The following is a 21,912-nucleotide window of genomic DNA, read 5'->3' as shown; positions in this document are numbered from 1 at the left end:
ATCTCTTAATATAAAATTATTTTGAAAATTAATATTTACTAATTTTTGTGATATTTATGAAATATTATGTCTTTTATAAACAAAAATATTTTTAGAAATAAAGAATTTGTAACTTTTTTATTTTATACCTTACATTGATTAAGAATATTTTTGTTAATTAAATTAATTCAATATTATCAATTTTATAAAAGAAAAAAATGAATATTTTTTAAATTAGCTTAAATCATAATAATTAAACGGTGTCCAGATTTAACATGATTTTTTTAAACTAAAAACATTAAATAAAAAAATTATTAAAAGTGTGTGTGTCTATATATATATATATATATATAATTAACATCTATAAGTAAATGTCAAAACTATATCAATAATACCTTATCATGACTCTAAAAATATCTTTGTTTAAATATCTACATAAAAAAATAATTTAGAAGTTGTAGCTTTTTATTTTTGTGAAATCAAGAACATTAAACAAATTTAAGTAACACTATCATTTTTAATCAATAAGAAATTACATATAAAATTTAAGGACATGGTTCTTATGAGTATTACAGAAGAGAGTTTAAAGTTGATGAAGAATAATAGTTACATTTTGAATTAAATTTTAAGGGTTATTAGTAGAAAAGTAAATTATTTTATTCTTTAACTTTCTAAAATATCAAATTCTTTAATTTTCTCTTACTTCTCTTTATTTTCTTTTTAAAGATCTTTTTTTTTTCATTAGTCTACAAGCTTGGGGATAGCTAATAGTAGATGTAATTCAACCAGAAAAAACTTTGTTTGGGATAAGTTTTTCTATTCTCTTATAATTTTAAGATCTCTTTTCATCTTTTTGTAGTATGTCGTAGGATTGATTACATGTATAATCCGACTAGAAATGATGAATCCTTGTCAGTTTGAATTAGCGGTGATATGTTTCTGTCATATTTGGTTTCTTAAGAACAAAGTAAAGGTTCTATAAGCATCATCATCCTCTTTTTTCTTAAGAGCAAATTCATTAAAGAGTATGACATTTCTAGAAAAAGGAAGTTAACATTGGAATTTGAATTACGTTATGAGAGCAGAACAAAATTTAATTGAAAAATTAGACATCATTTGAACTTAAATGTTGATGATGTTGCCTGATAGAATTGAAATATTATGTCATGACATGGATTGAATATCTATGGTGACGAGGGACAAAATTTGGATTTTGTTAAGTTAGGATTTTGGAATTTGAAAATCGGTTTTTGAATCTGATTTTACATGTTTTAAATACACTTTGAAAACTTGAGACCAATTGAATAAATATATGCTTGGTACGGAATATAATTGAAATGAAAATATTTGAAACCGAAGAATATAAAGCTTTACTTGTAACAATATTTTGATATTAATATATATCACTCAAATGACAATTTGGTTACTAAAGTGATATATATCATTAATTACAAGATATGAACACCCTAATCAAAATTATTAGTCGGCTTCAACTTTTTGCTTTTATATAGTTGGCGCTTAGTATGGGTTAACCAAAACGTATCAATATTGTGAGGTCTTAAGACAGTGTGATGAAGTTCTGCAGAGAACTGATCAAACTTGGAGGCCAGTGCTTTGTGTCTCTAACATATGAAATGTCTGTAAAATGGGGATCAAGAAGAGTTGCAATGGCAAACTGGTTTTCAGCAAGCAATGCGGCGTGTTTATCTGCATATAAGGCTGCCGCAAGAGCTGCATGTATTTCTGCAGAGGGATGTTGGATTAGAGAAAAGTGAGAGTTTTCCATTTGTAGCGTGACCATGAAGTGCAAAAATTCTACGAATATACCTGGATATCCTTTTAGGGATATTGAAACGTCCTCCATCTCTGCAATTGCTTCTTCTCTGTCACCAACTTCATACAGGGCCAATGCCCTTCCTACCCTTGCATACTCTGAGAATGCCAAGTCTTTGTAGCTTTCAACAACCTGAAAATAACAGGCTGGGAAGTATGTTAAGAAACATGACACAGTTCAAGGAAGAAGAATATAATTGAGAGAATTATGAAATTGTATTATTTGGAATGCATAGGGGGGAGTTTATACTAATAAGCCAACAATGCTAACCGACCTCTATCTCCACTAACTATATTTCTAATAATGTATATCAGATTACAGCGTATGAGAATAAACTTGTTGAAACTTAGAATGTGATTTGTGATGCCACGAAATAGCCCAGGTTGAGGCAACAAATATAAATTAGCTGAATGAAGTAGCAAGGTAGATGAGTTGATGATACGCAATATCTTAAGCTTGGAATGTTAATGAGGTCTTGAACTAAAGAGAAATCTGACGGTGTCATTAAGTGAGCTTCTATGAACTTGATTGGAGTCCTTCACTCCGTCAAGCCTGTGCAAAGCTCACTTTTACCAGGTTTAGTAGGTGAAGGAAGAAGGTACGGCAAACCTGCCATCAACATAACAATACTGCATTTGTTTCAAACTAAACTCTTCTAATTTCCTATTCTTGGTATGAATTTTGCACGATACTCAATCTATTATAAGTACTTCATGAAATTGAGATTGTATGGTACATTTGCCTTGCTTCCAATTCGATATCCTTTCTGTTTTCTGTTCCAACATTAAAATTTGAATCTGTCAGGAGTATAGTGAAACCACATGATGCCTACATGGTGCAACGGTCATGTTTCAAAAGCCACTGCGTAGCATGGCCTAGAGTGGCAGATCAAATATAATATAACTATGAAGCTATGACCAATCCTTTACTTCTCTATACTCCGTATAAATAAATATGGCTGGCATATTCAGTTTCCAAAATGAACCTAGAATAACCCAATCATATAAATAATTGCCTTGCCTTCCATTTCCAGTGTGTACGTGAAAGTAATCTCATCTATTATTTCACTCTTCAAATTTACAAATATGGAGTTGTCATTCATAGAATGTGACAAAGTGACCTATTTACATTTCATGCAAATGATGTCGTAAGTTGTAACTGAGACTACATCAATCATCTAATGATCAATGTCACTGCTACGCTAACTAAACAACATGATCATATACTTAGATAAAAAATCAACAAAGTTGAACAATAAGAGGATATTTTTAACTTTCAAAAAAAGTATTTGTTGTTGGTATTAGCATTACTAGCTGCAAAACTTTACCGGAGATACCCTGATTTTTCGTTCAAATAGTTCATTTCCCAATTGAGGTTTTGATCAGCCAAGACAGATACAATTCAATCTTGCTGATCAAATAAAAAAGATACAACTCAATCTTAAAGAGAACACACATTTCAGGGAAATCTCAATATGTTTTTTTTTTCTCATTAAAAGAAGATAAATAAAGAACAGGAGCAGTCCTATCATAATCCATCAGCGAATTTTATGGAAAGCCTGAGATCATCTTCAGACTCATCACTACTCTGAAATTCAAACGCAACAACCTAAATGGAGTAATATAAATTAGTTATCAAGAAGTACAGACATTTTACTCAATAAATAGTCTGTACACTGTGCTATCTAATCAGAGGTTGTAATGCATAATAAATTTATTGATTTTTTCTTTAAAAGTCGTAATACCACGATATTGTTTCTGATAATGTATAGAAATTAAATAGTTTTCAAAACGTTATTTGTTTTTATCCCTTCTTAGTATGTAAGACAATAATAAAAAAATACTCAAATAAATAACTTTTGATGAATACAGATTAAATCTGAAGACGAACCCTAACCCATATAATATTACGAGTAGATTGGAAATGAAAGAAGAAAGCGTAGCTAAATAAGTGCACTTCATTACCTGAGAAAAGTAACCAAGAGCAGCAGCAAAGTCTCCCTGAGCCTGCAATTCCCTCCCTTTCTCCAACAAATCCACTGCTTGAGAGACTCTCTGTGAAACTAAAGCACTTGCTTCTCTTTCAGCAGCACTTAGAGGGTCATACATTGTGGCAGCGTATGAGGAAGAAGACCCATGTTGAAATTTATCAATTGCACCGTTACCATCACCAAAGCTGGGAACGGGAAGGAGAACGAAACTAGACAGGGGCAGAGAGAAGAGGAACAAACGCCTATTTGGATGTTGAAGAACTCTGCTCTGAGAATTATAGATTCTGGTTTTGGGGTTCCGCAGAGGAAGATGGGAAATGGGTGCTCTGCTGCATGCACCCGCCATAGTTGTTTTTTGAGTTAGGAACCAAAATAAGGAATCTCTGAAACCATAACTGAAGTGAATTATGCGCATGAGATCAGATATTTTGGACTCCTTATCAAATAAATATTCAATGGTTAAGAAACGATTCAATCTTGTATTTTACAAGTTGTGCGTCATTTCATTTTAGATATATTTCATTTACTCTATCAATTTAGTGTTTTCTTAACAGTTTATAAATATATTTTTTGGTACCTATAAATATCTAAATTCATTATGATCGTAAATTTTTATCTCAAGGCAAAGAATCTGACCATTGAGTGACATAATCTATGGAATTGAGATTTATTTGTAAGTATTAATTGTGACTCCCTTCCAGTCTGCAATACGAGTATTAATATAAGTATTAAGAGAGAAGAACTATGCAAATTTATATATTTTCCGTTCAATTACAAATTACAGTGTAAAATAAAATTGATAGCTTTTATAATGATGAATTTTAAAAGTATAAATTGGCATTATAAAAGTAAATTAATTTATTACGCATGTCAATTTGTTATTGGATAACGATAAAATAAGAGTTTTACAATATAAATTCCTGTGTTATTTATTCATTTTGAGTTGTCGTTGCCAGATCAACATTATATACAATTATAGTGGAACCCTTTATAAAAATTATCAGATCTACGACCCTTTTATAAATTTCAACGTCTATATGAGATTAAATATCGCTCAGACAAACAAGAAATCCACAAAGAAAATAAAATTGCAGACAACCAACCATCATCATTAGGTTACATCGAATATTCAAGACAAAACAGGAACCTGAAAATAAAATAAAAAAGAAATTTAAAAAAATGGCTTCCTATGATCCTAGACAACCAGCAAAGTATGTTCAGATTCTTAAAATGGATGCAGAGCCCTTCTCTTTGAGATCCTCATTCTTAAAATGTAGGTTTTTTAGTGAAATAGCTTCTTCAAATCAGCAACAACTACTTGTAGATGCATCAGATTGGGGTGGCCTGTCCTTAAAAATGTTTTTTCGTACGCCCTTTGAGCCATCAGCTAAAAGGCTAGGTGTATCGAGAATCTGCACACACTCAAGGAAAAAAAAAAAGAACAAAGCAACGCCATGGTCATCATCAGCTATTGGTCATCACAATTCAGAAAATGCAATTAATTTGAATGTGTCCCCTAAAACCAAATTTTCTTTAGTTCTCAACCTGTGTCTATTATATCTATATATCGTCAGCCATTAAACTTGTGAAAAAACTACTTTTTTGTGTCTATAATATCTATATATATGAATCAAACATTTTTGTGTTCAAATCACACACATAGAAAGGGTAAGGACAAAAATTACCATAGCCTTTTAAATAATAGAAACATTTTTACATGCATAATGAATTTGTGCAGAACACGGATTACTGCTCAAATGTTAGGAAATGGGTATGTGTTTCTTAGCATACCTTCAAAACAAGCTCTTCAAAGCATTGCTGAACATTAACTCGAGTTTTAGCACTGCATTCAATAAATAGGCAACCATATTCCCTGGCGAAGTCTATTCCCTCTTTCTTTGTCACAACTCTATCACCCTCCTGAAAAACAAATATCACCATTATGCATATCCAAGCGCTCTAATTGAATGCAAGCAATCACTACTCAGTAAAAACTAAGATACGATGCAGAAGATAGAACAAGAAAAAATTAGGACACGTAGCTAACTCGATACTTGCAAGAGCTTAAGCTAGATTAGTATAGCTAAGCGCCCAAAATGGGGTCCACGCAATTCAGGATCTGTATTTCAATAAATACCATAAAGAAGTAAGTTAATTAAAGCTGCCTCCTTATCTTGTTTTAGTACATTCCAAAACAATTTCCACTAATGATATCAAACAGTCATTTTTTAACATTACTTCAAGACAAGCAAATATGCTAGAAGAACCAAAACCATAAAACACATTAAATAAAGACAACTACTTCAGATCAAAAGAGCTCTCAAATCCCTTTGTAAATATGTAATAGAAACTTCTCTACAAAGACATGCTGACACCCTTCTATAATTTGAGTTAAGATCTAATTTAACTTTACAAAATCAATTAGTAAAGTGAGACATGCACCCCTACACTAACTAGATATCACTGATTCTTGTGAGGTATCCAACACACCTCTTCATACCGAAAACTAAATATCTTGAGTGCGAAGTTTGAAGGACTGAACCTCTGTGGCTGACCCCGATAGGAAGTCTTCCAAGAGTGGGTGACCCAATAAACTAACAACAATCTCCGAGATAAACTCTTTATAATTTGAATTTTGGCCCCATTCAACTTAATAAAATTGTCTTACAAAGTAAGATTTACACTCCACTAATAGTAATATCATTGGTCGATAAAAGATCTCCCACAACCCCTAATGGATGACAAGAAAAAAAAACTACGCTGTGTAATTGGAATGGAAGAAACTTTTAATTAAAACAAGGGTACTAACAACCCATCATAGAACACAATGAAAAGAACAGACAGTAGCAAAAGCATTTGCCCGTTACCCTTGCAGAAAAACTCGACAATGAAAAGAACAAAAACTGGTTCAAAGACACTTTACACATTAAACATAAATGTGTTGAACATTAAACATAAATGTGGTGAAATATATTCGACGTTGCTTTCTGTGTAAAAATTTCCTCAATATTTGAATTGAATTGGAATCCAAGGTCTCAAGAAGGAAGGAGACTTATACCAGAATAACATTGATTAGGAACAACTCACGCATGGAAATTCAACACTATATAATGGGAACATACGATCGTAAACCTCTTAAATAAAGATACCTTGTCGACTTTGTTTCCAACAAGCATCTTGATGCAATCTGGATTTGTTGAATAAAGGTCTATTTCCTTTGCCCATATATCAGAAAGATTTGTAAATGTATCTCGCCGGGTTACATCATAAACTGTATCAGTTAGAGGAACAAAATTAACAGCTAACTCAAAAGTCAAATTTCAACACTACATGAGCTTGGAAGTGGCACCTCCCGTCCAAAGACCATCAAACACATTACACCTAATCAGATATCCAGCCCTTTCATGGTGAATCCACAAATTAGAGAATAAAAATCCAACAAATCAGATATACATTGCAATCCAGGTTCTCATTCAAGGTAAATCACATTTTCCCCAAGTCCAGTAAAAGCAGAATTGGGGAAGAGGGAAAGCCAAAAGATGGAAACGGGAAACTTGCCCATGATGATTCCTTGTGCCCCTCGGTAGTAAGAACTTGTCAGTGTTCTGAATCTCTCCTGACCAGCTGCATTACATACATACACACATATAAATACATATATCTATCTCTATATATGTGTGTGTGTGTGTGTAAAAAAAAAACAGAGTCGGTCAATTAAGGTATTGGCCTCAATAACACTAACAAGGCAAAAATCCTCCATGACTGCCACGTCTAGAATTCAGCAGCACCAATAGGCAATAGCTTAAACAAAACGAAACAATAATCAACAAATAGCACTATATGTGAATACCAGTGTCCCAAATTGCAAGCTTAAGCTTTTTACCCCCCATCGTCACATATTTGACCTTAAAATCAACACCTGCAGGAGGCAGCATCAATTTAAATAAGATGCAAAGGTGCAAATAAATGGCTATTGTAATATACAAGTCAAAGGAGAAATAAAAGGACCAATTGTGGGTGAAAGATCTTCAAAAGCCTCAGTGGTGAAACTGAGAAGAAGACTACTCTTGCCAACCCCAGAGTCTCCGATCATCAACAACTTGAACAAATAATCAAATTCTTGAGGCCCCGAACTCAAATCCATCGCATTTAACTGAATCAATCACACGCATCAAAAAACCCTTCATCGCCGACAGAATAAGAATATCAATTTATTTCAGTTCATGATGAATAAAAAAAAATGTAACGAGGAATTTCTCATTTGTAAATTACCTAAGTAATGAAATCCAAATGAAAAAAACAAATTGAAGAAGAAACGTTAGCCCAAGTGTTGCGGGTCAGAAAGAAAGAGGTGCGTGCAATGCAGTTTGTTTCTCCGAGTATCTCTTTCTGATTGAAAAACCACTACTATTTACTTCACCAACAAGCATCACAGAAATTGAAACGACACTATTTTTTTTTTTTAATCACAGAAATGACACCATTTTTTAAAAAACTTATAAAAGGACTTAATTTACTTTTTCACATCAAATACTATTTATTTTTTACTAAAGAATGACACCACTTTTTTTAAACCTTAAAAAATACTTGATTTAATTTTTTACTATATATAACTTTTATGATACTTAAAATTATAACTCACACTTACTATTTAAATAAATATTTTTTCGAACCAAACTTCATTCGTTATACTAAAGCATAAATGGAATACCAAAATGAATTTAACTAATATCAATTTACAACGTGTAAATCAAATGTTAAAATAAAATGATTAATTATATACAAAATTTTAAATCTTAAATTTAACTAAAACAAATAAAAGAAGAAGAAAAATCTAGATTGATAAGAACCATTCAAAATATTGAGAATTAATATTCCAGACATTACTATCATTTAGTTTATCATTAAAACACATTAAGCATATATAGAAAAAAATAATCATTCAATCATAATTTATTAGAAAAAATCAATTAAAGAAGTCCGTAGTTAATTTAAACATACATAAATAATCTTAATTGACTATTCTAACCAAGATAAAATTCATTACTCTTATTGTTGCATTTAATTAATTGTTTTCAAAATAATTGATTAAATGCATATAGAGTTTATGTAACATCCAATAATATAGTATAATACTATATAGAAAGTTATAACAAATATGATAAGATAACACAATTATCCAACTAAAGTATAAAGTATAAAATTACAGTCATCCAAAATAATTATAAAATTTAAACTTTATATGCAACCTGTCTAATACAAAACTATATACAATACTAGTCTAACTAAACTATGCTGCCGCATCATCACCATCCAACGCCTGCTCCAGGAACACCTCATCTCTCTCTACTCACACTCATACGATGATCATTGCAAAGGAAAGAACACCAACACATACAAAACACAAACACAAACAACATGGTAAGCTAGTTTAAATAAACGCTTAATACCTCTTTTGGTCCCTCAAAAGAGGGGTTGCGTTCAAAATGGTCCTACCTTTTTTAAAAAGTAACAAACGATCCCAAGTTGTGAAAAACATTATTAAGCCTCCCTGGACAAAAACATAATGACGTGTCCAATTTATGTCATTGTGTGGCAATGTGAGGTTAAATTACGTGTTCAGCGAGAGGGAGAGGGAGTTGCGCTAGAGGACGGGGATTGGTTTTCTACTGTAGATTTTCTTCAACGAGAAGATGATCGGAGGGTTGGTGGCGCTGAACTCGCTGCGGAACAGCGGGGAGTTCGACCAGAGAGTGGTAGAGATGCTCGGCGCGAAGGCGGCCGATGGGAACGTGTCGTGGCCGCCGACCTCGGTTGGGTGATTTTCGTGAGAGGGTTGGACATTTTTTTATTCGCGATGAACTCGCGATTAGGGTTCCTAATTTGGGGTTTTCTGTCCTACGATTAATGTTCATCTGGAATTTGGTTTTCGCAGGTTCTCGGTGGCTATGGACGAGGCTTGATTTGAGTTTCTTTAGGTCTTTGCAGTTTCTTGCAGGTTTCGAAGGAGGAGATTGGTGGAGGAGCTTGCCTTTTTGTTTGAGTTTTTTCGAAAGTTTGGCCGAGAAGATGATGGTGGTTTTTTGGTTTCGTTGCAGTGGCACATGGAGGAGGAAAATGTGATCTAGTTGTTAAGAAGAAGTCGGTAGCCTTAGCGGTGGTCTGAGGTGTTGACGGCGGCGGTTTGTGGCTCTAACGTTTCTGGAGGTGGAAAATGAAGCTTATGTGGCAAGCAATTTGTTTTTTTAAAATTTAAAATTGACACGTTATATTACCTCAATGTGTCACGTATGAGAAAAAGATGACAATTCGTTAAGTTTTGGCCAAGGAGGCAGCTGCACCGTTACATTTTTGACGCCATAAGCAAAAAGGAATAACTTGACTCGTTTTTTCAGAAGTTAGGATCGTTTGTTACTTTTTTAAAAAGGTAGGACCATTTTGAACACAACCCCTCTTTCGAGGGACCAAAAGAGATATTAAGCCTTAAATAAAAGAACAAACATACTATTTATCAACCACATATCATACCATCATACATGGACATTTCATCAAAAAAACACTTTGTGCATGACACTACACTGACTTTGACCGTCCAGACTTAAAATGATTGTCAAGTTATGGCGGTTTGTGCACTCGTGGTGGCTTCTACTGTTTTGCAAAGTCATCCCCAATGAGTTTCACCTTACCATACTCACAAGGTTAGTATGTTTCGGGCCTTGGAGCATATTGGAAGCCTCCAAGACTAAGACCTCCTGCTACTCCTCACGACATGGATCAATCCTTCCTACGTGAGAATGAAAGACCATTGGAGTTTCAGGATAACCCCCAAGACTGAGCTTTCTGCATTCATTCTAAACATATTTGAATCTCACCAAGAGGATTCACTTTGGAACTTACTTTCACCACTTTGAAACTTAACTCATGACTTTATTGCTCATACAACTCATACATAATCATACATCATTCACAATGAATTCAATTTATATTTCAAACCAATCAAGAACAAGAAAAGAAAGAGGACTCAAAGACCTAGACCAGTCGCTTAGCGCATACCCTCGCTAAGCGACTACAGAGTGTTCTCGCACAGCGACCCAACTCGTTGTGTAAATCTACAGACAGTGACTCCAGACTCCAACCCACTTGCTCAGCGACCCAGCCCGCTGAGCGAATAAAACTTCCAGTGGTGACAAATCCCAAACTCTCGCTCAATGACCCAACTCGCTATGCGAAAGTCCAGAGAGTGGTCCAGACCTCCCAGTCACTCGCTGAGCGACCCCATTCGCTGGTCGAATAAACTCACAGTGCTCCCAGACCTCAACCAGTCGCTCAACGCACCTTCTCGCTGTGCGAATCACCAAACAGAGAGCCAGCCTCCACCACCACTCGCTGAGCGACACCACTCGCTTAGTGAGTCTGCATAATCTGCAGAATTACGCAACCTACACCAAGTTTACTAATTCCAAACTTTTTCCCAACTTCTAACCCCCATAAATTGTGTTATATACCTAAATATACTTAACCAATGTTGTCTAAACACTTCTAACCTCAATCTAAACAAGTAGACTCAAAATCTCACCTAAAAACTTACAAAAATTCCACTTAGAGACTCAAATTGAATTCTACCATTTGTGGCACAATTCCAAGCAACTTAGGGACTCTAACAAGTCTCAAATAACTTACTAGAACTCTTCAAACTAATCATTTGCATACAAAACACCAAACTCAAGTTTTCACTAGTTCACTTCCTCCAAATTGAGTTCCAACCTAGTAGAACTCTACCTTATCACCACCATACACTCACAACTCAGATTTCTACCATTTTAGAACAAGAAATAACTTAACTCATACTCAATCTCAACTGCACAGAAACAATTCACCAACCATTTCTTACTATTTCCTTCCTCAAGAACTCATTCCTAGACCAAAATACTCTACCATCAAGTTATCCTTTCTTTTAACAAATTCACTCAACATCAAAATACTTCAATACTTAAATACAACAACTCATAAACACGTAAAAACATATTCATCATTCATCTCAACTACTCATCATCATAATACCTAAATAATCACAAACACCAATTAACATTCACATCCAAACAATTTAGGCTCTACATATCATCAAATTACACAACATACATACATTTAAAAGAAATTATCTAGCTTCCCTTACCTCCATCTGATTTGTACAGCTAAAGAAATATCCTGACCGAAGCTTGTACCGCAAGGAAATTCTAGAAAAACCTACAAATCACCGATTGATGATAGGAAATCAACCTTAGAACCTAAATTGAGCTAAGAGTCAAGAAAGAGAGGCACAATTCTTATGCAAAGATAGAAAATCCGCTTAATCACAGATTTTAGGGAAAACCTAGAAAAGAGGAACGAAACTTACTGGCTCAAATCAAGAAATTGATCGGTTGAAAAGAAAGCTCTCTATGCCAGGATCACCTAGACACCTCCTCATCGTTGAATAGATGATCCAAGTGTGAGAAAAGTTAAAGGGATGTGAGAGAAAAGGGAAGAGAATAATGTTTAGAAAGATAGAAGTATTTTAAATAATGAACCGAGCTTTAGAAAGTTCTATTTATATTATAAGATTATTTTATAATAAAATACTTGATCTCATTATTTTAATACACCTATCTACTCTAATACTCTATTTTCTAGATTATCACAGTTAAAAGTTATTTTGTATTTCTATCATATTTAATAGTTACATTTAAAAACAAAATTTGTATTAAGTTTCAGTGTTCAAAATAAATAATATCTTAAATGTGTAATAATTGATCTCATGTTATTCGATAATAAATTATTACATTTAAAATTCAAAATAAAAGATAAATCACACAACAACCCAAAACACTTTAAAAAGACACATATTTATATATATTCCCTTATACATCATGCAACTTCACAGAGAAAAAGGAGAAAGTCCTCCATACATTGGCTTATGTGAAATGCTTTTAAGAATGCAAATGTTGGTTGCAGAAAAAAACTTTCTCCTCAGCCCATTCTGACATTTGGTTTTATAGGAGTAAGAGACGAGGCTTGAGAGGCCCAACTTATTATTTATACAGTTTAAAACTTTACATATTTTAGCTTGATGCATAGTAGAACAACACAGTGTAATTTAATTTGATTGTAATTGATTTTCTAAATATATTATCATTTCAATTAAGTTTTAAATTTTAAGAAAATCAATTACCACATAAAATAGTAATTGATTTCTAAATATATTACCATTTATATTAAGTTTTAAATTAAGTTATATTCAATCAACATTAATATTTATTTAATTCTTAAGTTAACATTATTTGGTCTCACAACGTCTATTATTATTTTTTACTCTTGTATTATAATACATGTGTAAAATATTCAAGGATTAGGAATATATAAAAATATAAAGAAAATAAGAATTGGATTATTAGATTCTGTGAAAAGAAAATAGTTTCTTAAAGTTCAGTCACTTTACTATACAGTTACCTTTTATATTGTTATTTGATTATAAATTATTTTTATATAAATTTAAAAAATTATTAGAAACAGTATCATTTTTTATATTCTCAAATGGCTATAATAGTTATTAATATATTTAAATATTAACAAAGTATTCCACTTTAAAAATTTTGTTTGGTGTCAATATAAAAGAATAAAACATTGCTATATCCAACACTTGAGTCAACTACTACCATTATGCGAAAGAGATAAAACTAGGGATATAATGCATAATCAAATTTTCCATTTACAACATACTTTTATATTGAGTCGTTTAATTCGCTAAATTTTGAATATGGGTATTACAAAAATATTTATTCTGGCCATTTCACGCATGACGGGCACGTTGTTGTCGGGGTTTTAAGGTAAATTAAAAAAAGTTTGATAGTTTCTTTATCTCAATTTTTTTGTCAAAATTATTCAATGTAACTCTTTCATTTTGTTTTTCAACACAGTTTTTATTTTGTTAAAAAAAATAATATAACCTTTTTTTTGTTAAATTGATGTAGACATTTATAGAATGATAATCTAGATAGTTGAAATTAATCAATGTGACAATTGTTACGCTGTAAAACAAAATTGAGAAATTGAATAGTTTTGAAAAAAATTGAAAACAAAAAGATTACTATTAAATCATCAGAAAAAAGATTATACCAATAAATTGTACATTTTACTATTACTTTTTTTAACATTACCATCAGAAAAAAGATTATACCAATAAATTGTACAATATATAACTAAATATCATTACTTTTTTTTCATCATAAATTGGAAAGTTTAAATACATATTACAGAACAATTTGGGTGAGAAGATATTCTCTTGATAAGTCCTATACTTCTTACCAGTTTTTCAAAATTTCAAATGAAAGTGAATCAGATGCTTCTGATCTGCTGATGCTAATGAGCTAATTTGTTCAAGCTACCGTACATGTATCTAATCTTAAACAGAATGTCTATTTCTAACATGAAAATAGTAGCTATGAAAGTTACTCTTTTTATTATTATTATTCTGCCATAAACTAGCATTATACAACATAAAGTTACTACAAATACAGTAAGACATCGGATTTACAATAATGAAGAAATTGTTACAAGCAGCAAAGTCTGCCCACCCCAATCCAATGCACCAAGAGCTTACGGCCAGAATCATTTTTTCTGTCATCTGGTTTTCATGTATAAAGAATGGACCAGAATCTATTGGATAGTTTGTGCTTCAGAGTCCACGTCCAAGTTCATCCACAGACCCACTGGGGAGTCATATATTAGCCCTATAGCTATTTACAATTTCAACTCAAATGAGTCTCATTCTTGGAGATCCACCAGGTGGTGTATTGGCTTTGAACCGAGATGTTTCATGCCAAGGATCAAGAGTCAACGGTGCATTTGACCTCATGGGATACGAGCATACGTCATTCAAAGTGTAACTACTTTGTCCCATTGTTGTGTAAGCTGGATGAGGAGGTGAAAAGTAACAGCTCTGGTGCATTGGCCCATACCGTCGCAATGGACTTGAAGAGGGAGATACCGGTAAAGATAGGATCATTCTTGTGTTATCTCTGAACAAGGGAATCACAGAAGAATTTCAGTCTATATAACATAAAAATGATGATTGTATCAAGATCTAAATTCGTTCCTTAATTATGATTAACAGGTGGATAGTTTTACCTTGGACTTCTTGATGCACGTGGGGCTGCAAGAGCTGGCTTTGATGCATAATCTCCATCAAACGAAGTTATACTTGTTCGGTTCGAATGGGACTCTAACACAGGCTGAAAACAGATAAAAATGATGAAAACGTTAACTCCAGTTCTACATTTACTCAGAATGTTCAACTTTGAAACCACATCATTCAGGGCAAGAAATGTGTTAAATTTTGGACATGTTTATTTTGTTTTTGTCAGAAACAGGCCCGAGACATGTTACAGGGAGGAAACAAACAAGCAAAAGTGTCCTTTTTGGGGTTTGTTCCAAAGATCAACTTCCAAAGGGACTTGGTGTATTCCTAAAATCAAGCATTCATGCTTTAAATTTTACGAGAGTTTGGACAAACTGACATGACAAGTTTATAAATCTACAAAATGAACCTTATCGTAACTATTTGAGAAAGAAAAATCTTGACTCAAAAACTAGTGGTATCCTCCACATATGTCTGACAACATTTAAGTCCCCTCTAATATATACTCCACTGCGATGGTATATTCATATATTTTCCTTTTCACTCAATACCAAGTAATGGCTTCCTTTGTTTATTCTCCAACTTCAACTTTTTCTGGCATTTCTGCCATAGATATGCATCAAAACAAGTCAACATCATTCAAAAGCAGGAAGAAGATCAAATTTCAAAGGAAATGTATGTAGCCTAAGTTATTTTGTAAACAAACACAACAATGATGTGAACAACCAATTAGGCGAGGTTAATTATACCACTTCAGTTACTTTACTTTAGAGTTTAATAATACTATATATGATGGAGTACAAAATGCATCTACATACATGACTAAAAGACCTAAGCAAGCCAAGAGATGATATCCTGACATTGAATCATAGTGATTTGGCATATAGATAATAACCAGGTCAATTGATATATCAACAATTGATAATCAACAATTGATATATCAAATCAAGTAATTATACATCATCTTTACATATTATCAAATACTTTATAACATCTTGTGTCATCCAAACTTCAGGACAATTGCAGCATGTCGGAACTAGTATGTAAGAAGTAACACAACACATGAAAAAAAAGAAATATGTGTATATATATATATCTATATATATATATATATATATATATATCTATATATCTATATATATATATATATATCTATATATCTATATATATATATATATATATATATATATATATATATAGCCAAGAATATATACCGGTGTCCGGCTTCCATCAAGCATGTAAGGCAAAGCTTCTCTGGTTATGCTGACATTTGCAGCTTCTGTTGCTGATTGATCTTGAATGAACGGGTGCTGGTCTAGTAACATTTGGGCCGTCGGGCGAGCCGATGGGTCTCTTTGTAAGCATAACTTGATGAAATTCTTTGCATCATTGGAGAGATGCTCAGGGATTTCAGGCATATCTTTGCTGTTCCCAATTTTAAATATGGCAGCTACCTGTTTAATCCACACGAAAACAATTTTAGCCATTCATACTAATCAAACAGAATCATAACAGGCTAGTTCTGAAATATCCATTATCTTACCCCTTCATACTGATTCCAAGGAGGTTTAGATGTTGCCATTTCAATAATTGTGCATCCCAAGCTCCATATATCAACAGGAAGACTATAGCCATTTGTATTCATCACAACCTGAAAGGGAAATATCATTATAAAGTAGTTTCGGCGAGAAAGAAGGAAGAATATGCTGACTTCAAAAGAAATTTCAACATTGCAGAAGCATAGCAAGAACAACTTATTACCTCAGGTGCCATCCAGTATGGACTTCCTTTGAATGAAAGCATTGAGGCAGAAGAATTTATCTGGTGAGGACCATAAAATGTAAGAGACAGTGCATTAGAAATGAATAAAGCATACAAAATCATTGTTTAAGCTGTCTAGATTATATTTCCTTTCTAGCAGTCAAATCTAATAGGAATTATAAAACACTTCAGAGAAACAGAGTTTGTGTTTTGAGGGCGTGGATGCATCGTGTAAGGGTGAGATTTATGTATGCCAACTCTCCTGCTCAATTTTAGAGACTGGGAGTGCACAAATGTGAGATGGAGCATGTGCATCCAAGAGAGAGAGATGTCTCTGCTACTAGGAATCAGTAGACTTGCAACTTTTGACCTTGAGCATGCAAAATAATTAAGTAACAACTGTCACCTAATTTTACTATCACATGCATAGTTAATTATTTTCCTAACAAAACAGTAGATGCAGTTTACTTTTGAAGTGAGCTAGAAGCAATTTGTTGTACAGGATAAGATGAACATACATGTTTAGCCATTCCAAAGTCGGCCAATTTGATTTCACCATTAGGATCAACTAGTATGTTTGCCCCTTTGATATCCCTGTCAAAAGGAAACTACGCTGATAATATGAAAGAATGAAGAAGCTTAAACGCAACATTATAAATTCAGTAGGAATAAGCGATTACCTGTGTACGGTATTTCTTGCATGCAGATAGGCAAGTCCAGAGACAATCTGCCTGGTATAATTTTGAATAACAGGCTCCTTAAATGGACCATACTCCTGAAGTAATTTCTGGATGGAACCACCAGAGACAAATTCCAAAAATACGGAAAGTGATTCTTCTACCTGAAAATGGAAAATCTATTAGTTACATACATGTCGGTGAAATTCTTCAGTTTTTCTTTTGAGGGCACACAGGAGTATTAGGTATATACATGTTTAAAATGGTTTTAAACTTTGAATATTGAAGCATACCAGTTCGCTCCCATAGTATTGAACAATATTAGGGTGCGAAAGCTGATTTAGCAAATTTATCTCCTGCAATCAAGTAGAGAATTTGTTATAACCTTGTGGACTATAATATAATAATTAGACATATCAAAACAAACTCGAACACAACAGTGCAAGAGCTCCAAAATTTCTATATAATGTGTTAGAGCATCATGTTTAAATCTAGATAAAACATCATATTACCTGGTTAAGTTGTTTGAGGCACTCTCTTGATGTTTGATCATCAGAGACAACCTTGACTTCTTTTATTGCGCACATCTGCCCATTTTCACTGTCAAACGTAGGAAGTGGAATATAAATTGTTTCAGTAATTTGTACAGAATATGAACATTGGGGCAGAGAGTAAACATTCCAAAGGATCAATGATGAAATAACTTTGAAAATATGGTAGCACTGTAATTGTAAATTTGAAAATCAAAGAAATAACTACTTTGTAATTTATTTATCATACTTTAAACTAAGTAATTAATTTCTCAATCCGTGGTAATAACTCTCTTTTGATTATTGGTCATGAAGTACAAACATAGGGTAGCAAAACCACAAATTCGAACACTGCAAATTATGCATACTACAAAGCTGTCCCATGTTAATATTGACCGTAAATTTCCTGTATTTGAAAGCTAAAAGATAATAAAGTTATTTACCTATTGAATCCCAGATACACGTGCCCAAATGTTCCTCGTCCTAGAAGCTTTCCTTTTCTCCACTTGGACACATTGCTTGTAGCATTTTCCAACAGTCCATTTGGTCGTGTGATGGAACTGGAAAGCACAGAAGAAGGACTAGTTGGAGAACCAGGAGGAAGAGGCAACGGATGACATTCACTCCTTCCCTCGTCTTGCCTCCCCGTAGGAGAGTTAAGACTCAAAGCATGCAACCTTGGATGAAGCGGTGAGGTAGGACTAGTAGGCCCTCTTGACCCAGGACCAGGACTTTTTGACCTCACATTGAACCTCACCTCATCTTGTCCTCTGCACAATAAACAAAACATGAATTAGTTCAGCACCAGATTGGAAAAACACCCTCCTGAACATTCCATATTCTCTCTGTTCCTCACACCATCAGCACGAATAATCACAGACTATAATCTCAACCATTTGTCATAGCCACATGGCTTACAATTCCTAACAAAAAAGGTTTTCTAAATCGGTTCGCCACAGTGATTTCATCCTCTAAGTCAAGGCTTATGGGCTCTTTAAAACGGTATCAGTTTCATCCATCGGCAATTTCCTACTCTGTCAAAGATTACGACAAAGGTTTTAAATTATGATCACAACCACGACCCTAATATTGCAATAAAGTGCAGATAAATGCGACTGATACGACTACAAGTGAGACACCGAAAAACCTTAAAGTTGCAACTGAAAACGCGGAGCCTGACCTTTGCTTTAAACCGTGTATGCAACTCGACCACAATTTAAACCCCCATAATAACAAAGAAGTTCAAAGTAGAAATTTGGCAGAGGGGGATCCAGTAGATAACTTTCTGTCTCTGAACAATATTTTCCACATGTATATAAAGAACAAATTGTCACTTTTCAATCACAACCAAGAAAGAATCCTTAACAAAAATAACCAGCAATTTCATTTTTTCCAATTTAAAAAATAAAATAAAAAAGAAAAAGGCAGAGGAGAGAGAAAGGAAAGGGAATGAATCAGAAATCAGAAATCAGTAATCAGTAATCAGTGTACTTTATGCAATCAATGATGGGAAATGGTTACGGCACCACTACTCCCGAGGAAGGAAGGAATCAGAAGCGGAACAACCTGTTGGCATTAAAGTGAGGCGAAATTGGGTGATCGTCGAAGGAGGTGGATGAGCTGACGCTGGAACCCGACACCGATAGAGATCCAAACGTTTGAATTTGATCGCTGTGACTGTGAGTAGGACGAGGCAACGGAACCCCTTTCAGCTTGTCGTCGAAGCTCTTCGGCTTCTTCTTGTTTCTTTTTCCCTTGCTGACGTCACCCCTCCTAACGGCCACCGGAGATTTCAAGAAACTCAACTGAAACCCGCCACGTGGCTCTTCCTCTTCCTCCTCCTCGGCCTCCTGTTCCTCCTTGCTCCTGCTCCACTTCCTATTCCACCACGCCGGCATTCTAATCAAGTTCCCAAATTTCTGAGAAAGGGAGAGGAAAAAAAGTGCTTTTGTGCGAAAATAGAAGAGCCAAAAAGGCTAGTCCTGAAAGGCGACACACCCGCCGGTGGTGGTGGTGGTGGTGGTTGGATTAGAACAAGAAAGGGAATACAAAATTAGAGTAATTATTAAGTGAGTGGATGCCATAAACGACCGTGTTTTGGTTTAGGTATAACCCGTGTGTGGTTTGGTATGGTGGAGGTAGTGATGTGGGTTTCTTTCTTTGGTTGTTTGTAATTATCTGGAGATAAAGGGACCAGTTTCAGTTCAGTTGAGTAACATCAAATGAATTACATTAGACAAACACTGTTCTACCTTATTTATATGTCTGCATTTACATTTTCACTATATTATTTCATTAAATTTAATTTAACATTTTATATTAATTTTAGTTTGTATTGTAGTAACTCAAAATTAGTTTTAAATAAAAAATTATTTGTTTATTGTAGGAAGGAAAAATGGATTTGGATGGGACAAATTAGGGGTGGTTTTGTTTGTTTTATTATGAAGGGGTTATGTTTCTCTATATTTTATTTTCTTTTAAAGATCCAATCATAAAGTGTACACATATTTCATCTTACTCTCTCACTCACTTTAATGTGACAAATGTCTATGTAAATGTAGTGTATCAAACACTCCATAATTTTTTTTTTCATTATTACAAACCAAGAAGTTGAAACTCTAGTACTATATTTTTTCTTAATTTTATAATAATTTATGAGAATTGGAAATGTTTTTATGAGGAGTGAGTGTGGTCTATTTTTGGAATATAATACATCCTCCTTGAGCGAAAAAAACGAAATGGAAAAGACCGTAATGAATGAGATTTTTATTCGAAAGAAAAAAAGTAGGATCCTTCTCTGAGAAACACATGTGGTAGCATTCGTGTCATCCCATGCACGTAACGTGAAACTAATTTAATAAAATATTATTCGTTTGATAAAACTTTAAAAAGAAACAAAACTTTAGATGTTACCCATGATGCCGCCTTAGACATATGGATAGCGTGATTCAAATCTCCAATATTCATCTTTTGTAATGTGTTACTTATTCGGGAAAAAGTATGTAACACGTTACAAAAATTTATTCACAAAATATTTAATACTTTTAAAATTGCATATAATTTTATATTTTTTATGTACTTAGTGAATTTTATTAAAATTTAAATTAATGAAATTCAATCTTGTCAAAATATTTTGGTTAAACAATTTGATTTCTAGACGCACTACTAAGTTAGATAAATTTTTTTATGAACATTAAATAATTTTGGTTTTTTTTTCTCTAATAATAAAAAAAAGAGAAAACAATGAAAAATAGATGGAAAACGCATTTAGTTTAAACAAATAAAATACAAGGAAAGTAATAGTTTTTAGTGAATTAAACATTTACATTTTTTACAAAGATTTGTTTTAATAATTTTAAAAAATAAATAATCCATCATATATACTAGTGTCTTGTCTCAAAGATCAAACTAATAATGGTGTTGCTGTAGGCAAACCACTGGACAAGGCATAGGACTCCTGTTCTAAATAATCTTGTAAAGTAACTATTGCAAAATTCCAAATATATAATCTAAACAATAGCTAAAAAATTTACCTATGCATTCCAATATTTATAAATTACGTTATGTTTTCTTTTAAAATTTTAAAAATATTAAATATATTCCTAAAAAACTTGTATTAGTTTTATCTTTGTTATTATATTATATATGGTCGTAGATCTTTCGGTTAGGCTGACTACAACCTTTAAATGAGTTATTTAAGACAATGACATGATATTATTTATTGGGTATCAAGTGTCGAATAGTTTGAAATCGATAGGATGACCATTGGATATTTTATGAGAAATACATTACCTAGTCGGACACCAAATATCGGGTATGTTTCCTACATCAAAAGCTACATGTATTCTTTGATAATGTTTCTTATTAAGTCAAGATACTGCCTACTAGTATCTTCTGATCTGCCGAAGACATTATCATGTTAGAAAACTTAGCCAAAAACAAGTGTAGTTTCTCACAGGTAAGTTAAT

The 21,912-nt window shown here is 33.2% G+C and overlaps 3 protein-coding genes across 6 annotated transcripts; all 3 read right to left on the bottom strand.

Annotated features, from left to right (window-relative positions):
* Nucleotides 1–1,338: 1,338 nt before the first annotated feature.
* LOC108334734 (uncharacterized) lies at nucleotides 1,339–4,284 on the bottom strand. Its single transcript, XM_017570670.2, has 3 exons — nucleotides 3,778–4,284; nucleotides 1,807–1,945; nucleotides 1,339–1,722 (listed from the first exon to the last, which is right to left on the bottom strand). The coding sequence occupies exons 1-3, from the start codon at nucleotides 4,216–4,218 to the stop codon at nucleotides 1,538–1,540; spliced, it is 765 nt and encodes a 254-aa protein (XP_017426159.1). The 5' UTR covers nucleotides 4,219–4,284; the 3' UTR covers nucleotides 1,339–1,537.
* A 587-nt stretch (nucleotides 4,285–4,871) lies between these two features.
* Nucleotides 4,872–8,245, bottom strand: LOC108322379 (ras-related protein RABC1). 4 transcript variants are annotated; one of them, XM_052875404.1, is made up of 7 exons: nucleotides 8,076–8,245; nucleotides 7,812–7,984; nucleotides 7,654–7,722; nucleotides 7,362–7,427; nucleotides 6,953–7,074; nucleotides 5,595–5,723; nucleotides 4,872–5,224 (listed from the first exon to the last, which is right to left on the bottom strand). In XM_052875404.1, exons 2-7 carry the CDS (start codon nucleotides 7,945–7,947, stop codon nucleotides 5,108–5,110), a joined length of 639 nt encoding a protein of 212 aa, XP_052731364.1. In that variant the 5' UTR covers nucleotides 7,948–7,984; nucleotides 8,076–8,245; the 3' UTR covers nucleotides 4,872–5,107. The 4 variants fall into 4 exon arrangements, with proteins under 4 accessions (XP_052731364.1, XP_052731361.1, XP_017410057.1 ...); XM_052875401.1 differs by having other exon boundaries at nucleotides 7,812–7,956; nucleotides 8,076–8,244; XM_017554568.2 differs by having other exon boundaries at nucleotides 4,872–5,215; nucleotides 8,076–8,239.
* Nucleotides 8,246–14,275: 6,030 nt separating this feature from the next.
* LOC108320414 (mitogen-activated protein kinase kinase kinase 3) lies at nucleotides 14,276–20,176 on the bottom strand. Its single transcript, XM_017551832.2, has 11 exons — nucleotides 19,511–20,176; nucleotides 18,388–18,714; nucleotides 17,927–18,014; nucleotides 17,708–17,770; nucleotides 17,418–17,578; nucleotides 17,256–17,331; nucleotides 16,738–16,797; nucleotides 16,520–16,627; nucleotides 16,191–16,430; nucleotides 14,967–15,070; nucleotides 14,276–14,857 (listed from the first exon to the last, which is right to left on the bottom strand). The coding sequence occupies exons 1-11, from the start codon at nucleotides 19,840–19,842 to the stop codon at nucleotides 14,593–14,595; spliced, it is 1,824 nt and encodes a 607-aa protein (XP_017407321.1). The 5' UTR covers nucleotides 19,843–20,176; the 3' UTR covers nucleotides 14,276–14,592.
* Between the last annotated feature and the right edge of the window lie 1,736 nt (nucleotides 20,177–21,912).

The sequence above is a fragment of the Vigna angularis genome, chromosome 1, assembly GCF_016808095.1.
Source record: "Vigna angularis cultivar LongXiaoDou No.4 chromosome 1, ASM1680809v1, whole genome shotgun sequence".
In the NCBI taxonomy this organism is placed as follows: domain Eukaryota; kingdom Viridiplantae; phylum Streptophyta; class Magnoliopsida; order Fabales; family Fabaceae; genus Vigna; species Vigna angularis.
Note: the sequence above shows the minus strand (reverse complement) of the source record. Positions and strands in the feature narration are given on the sequence as shown.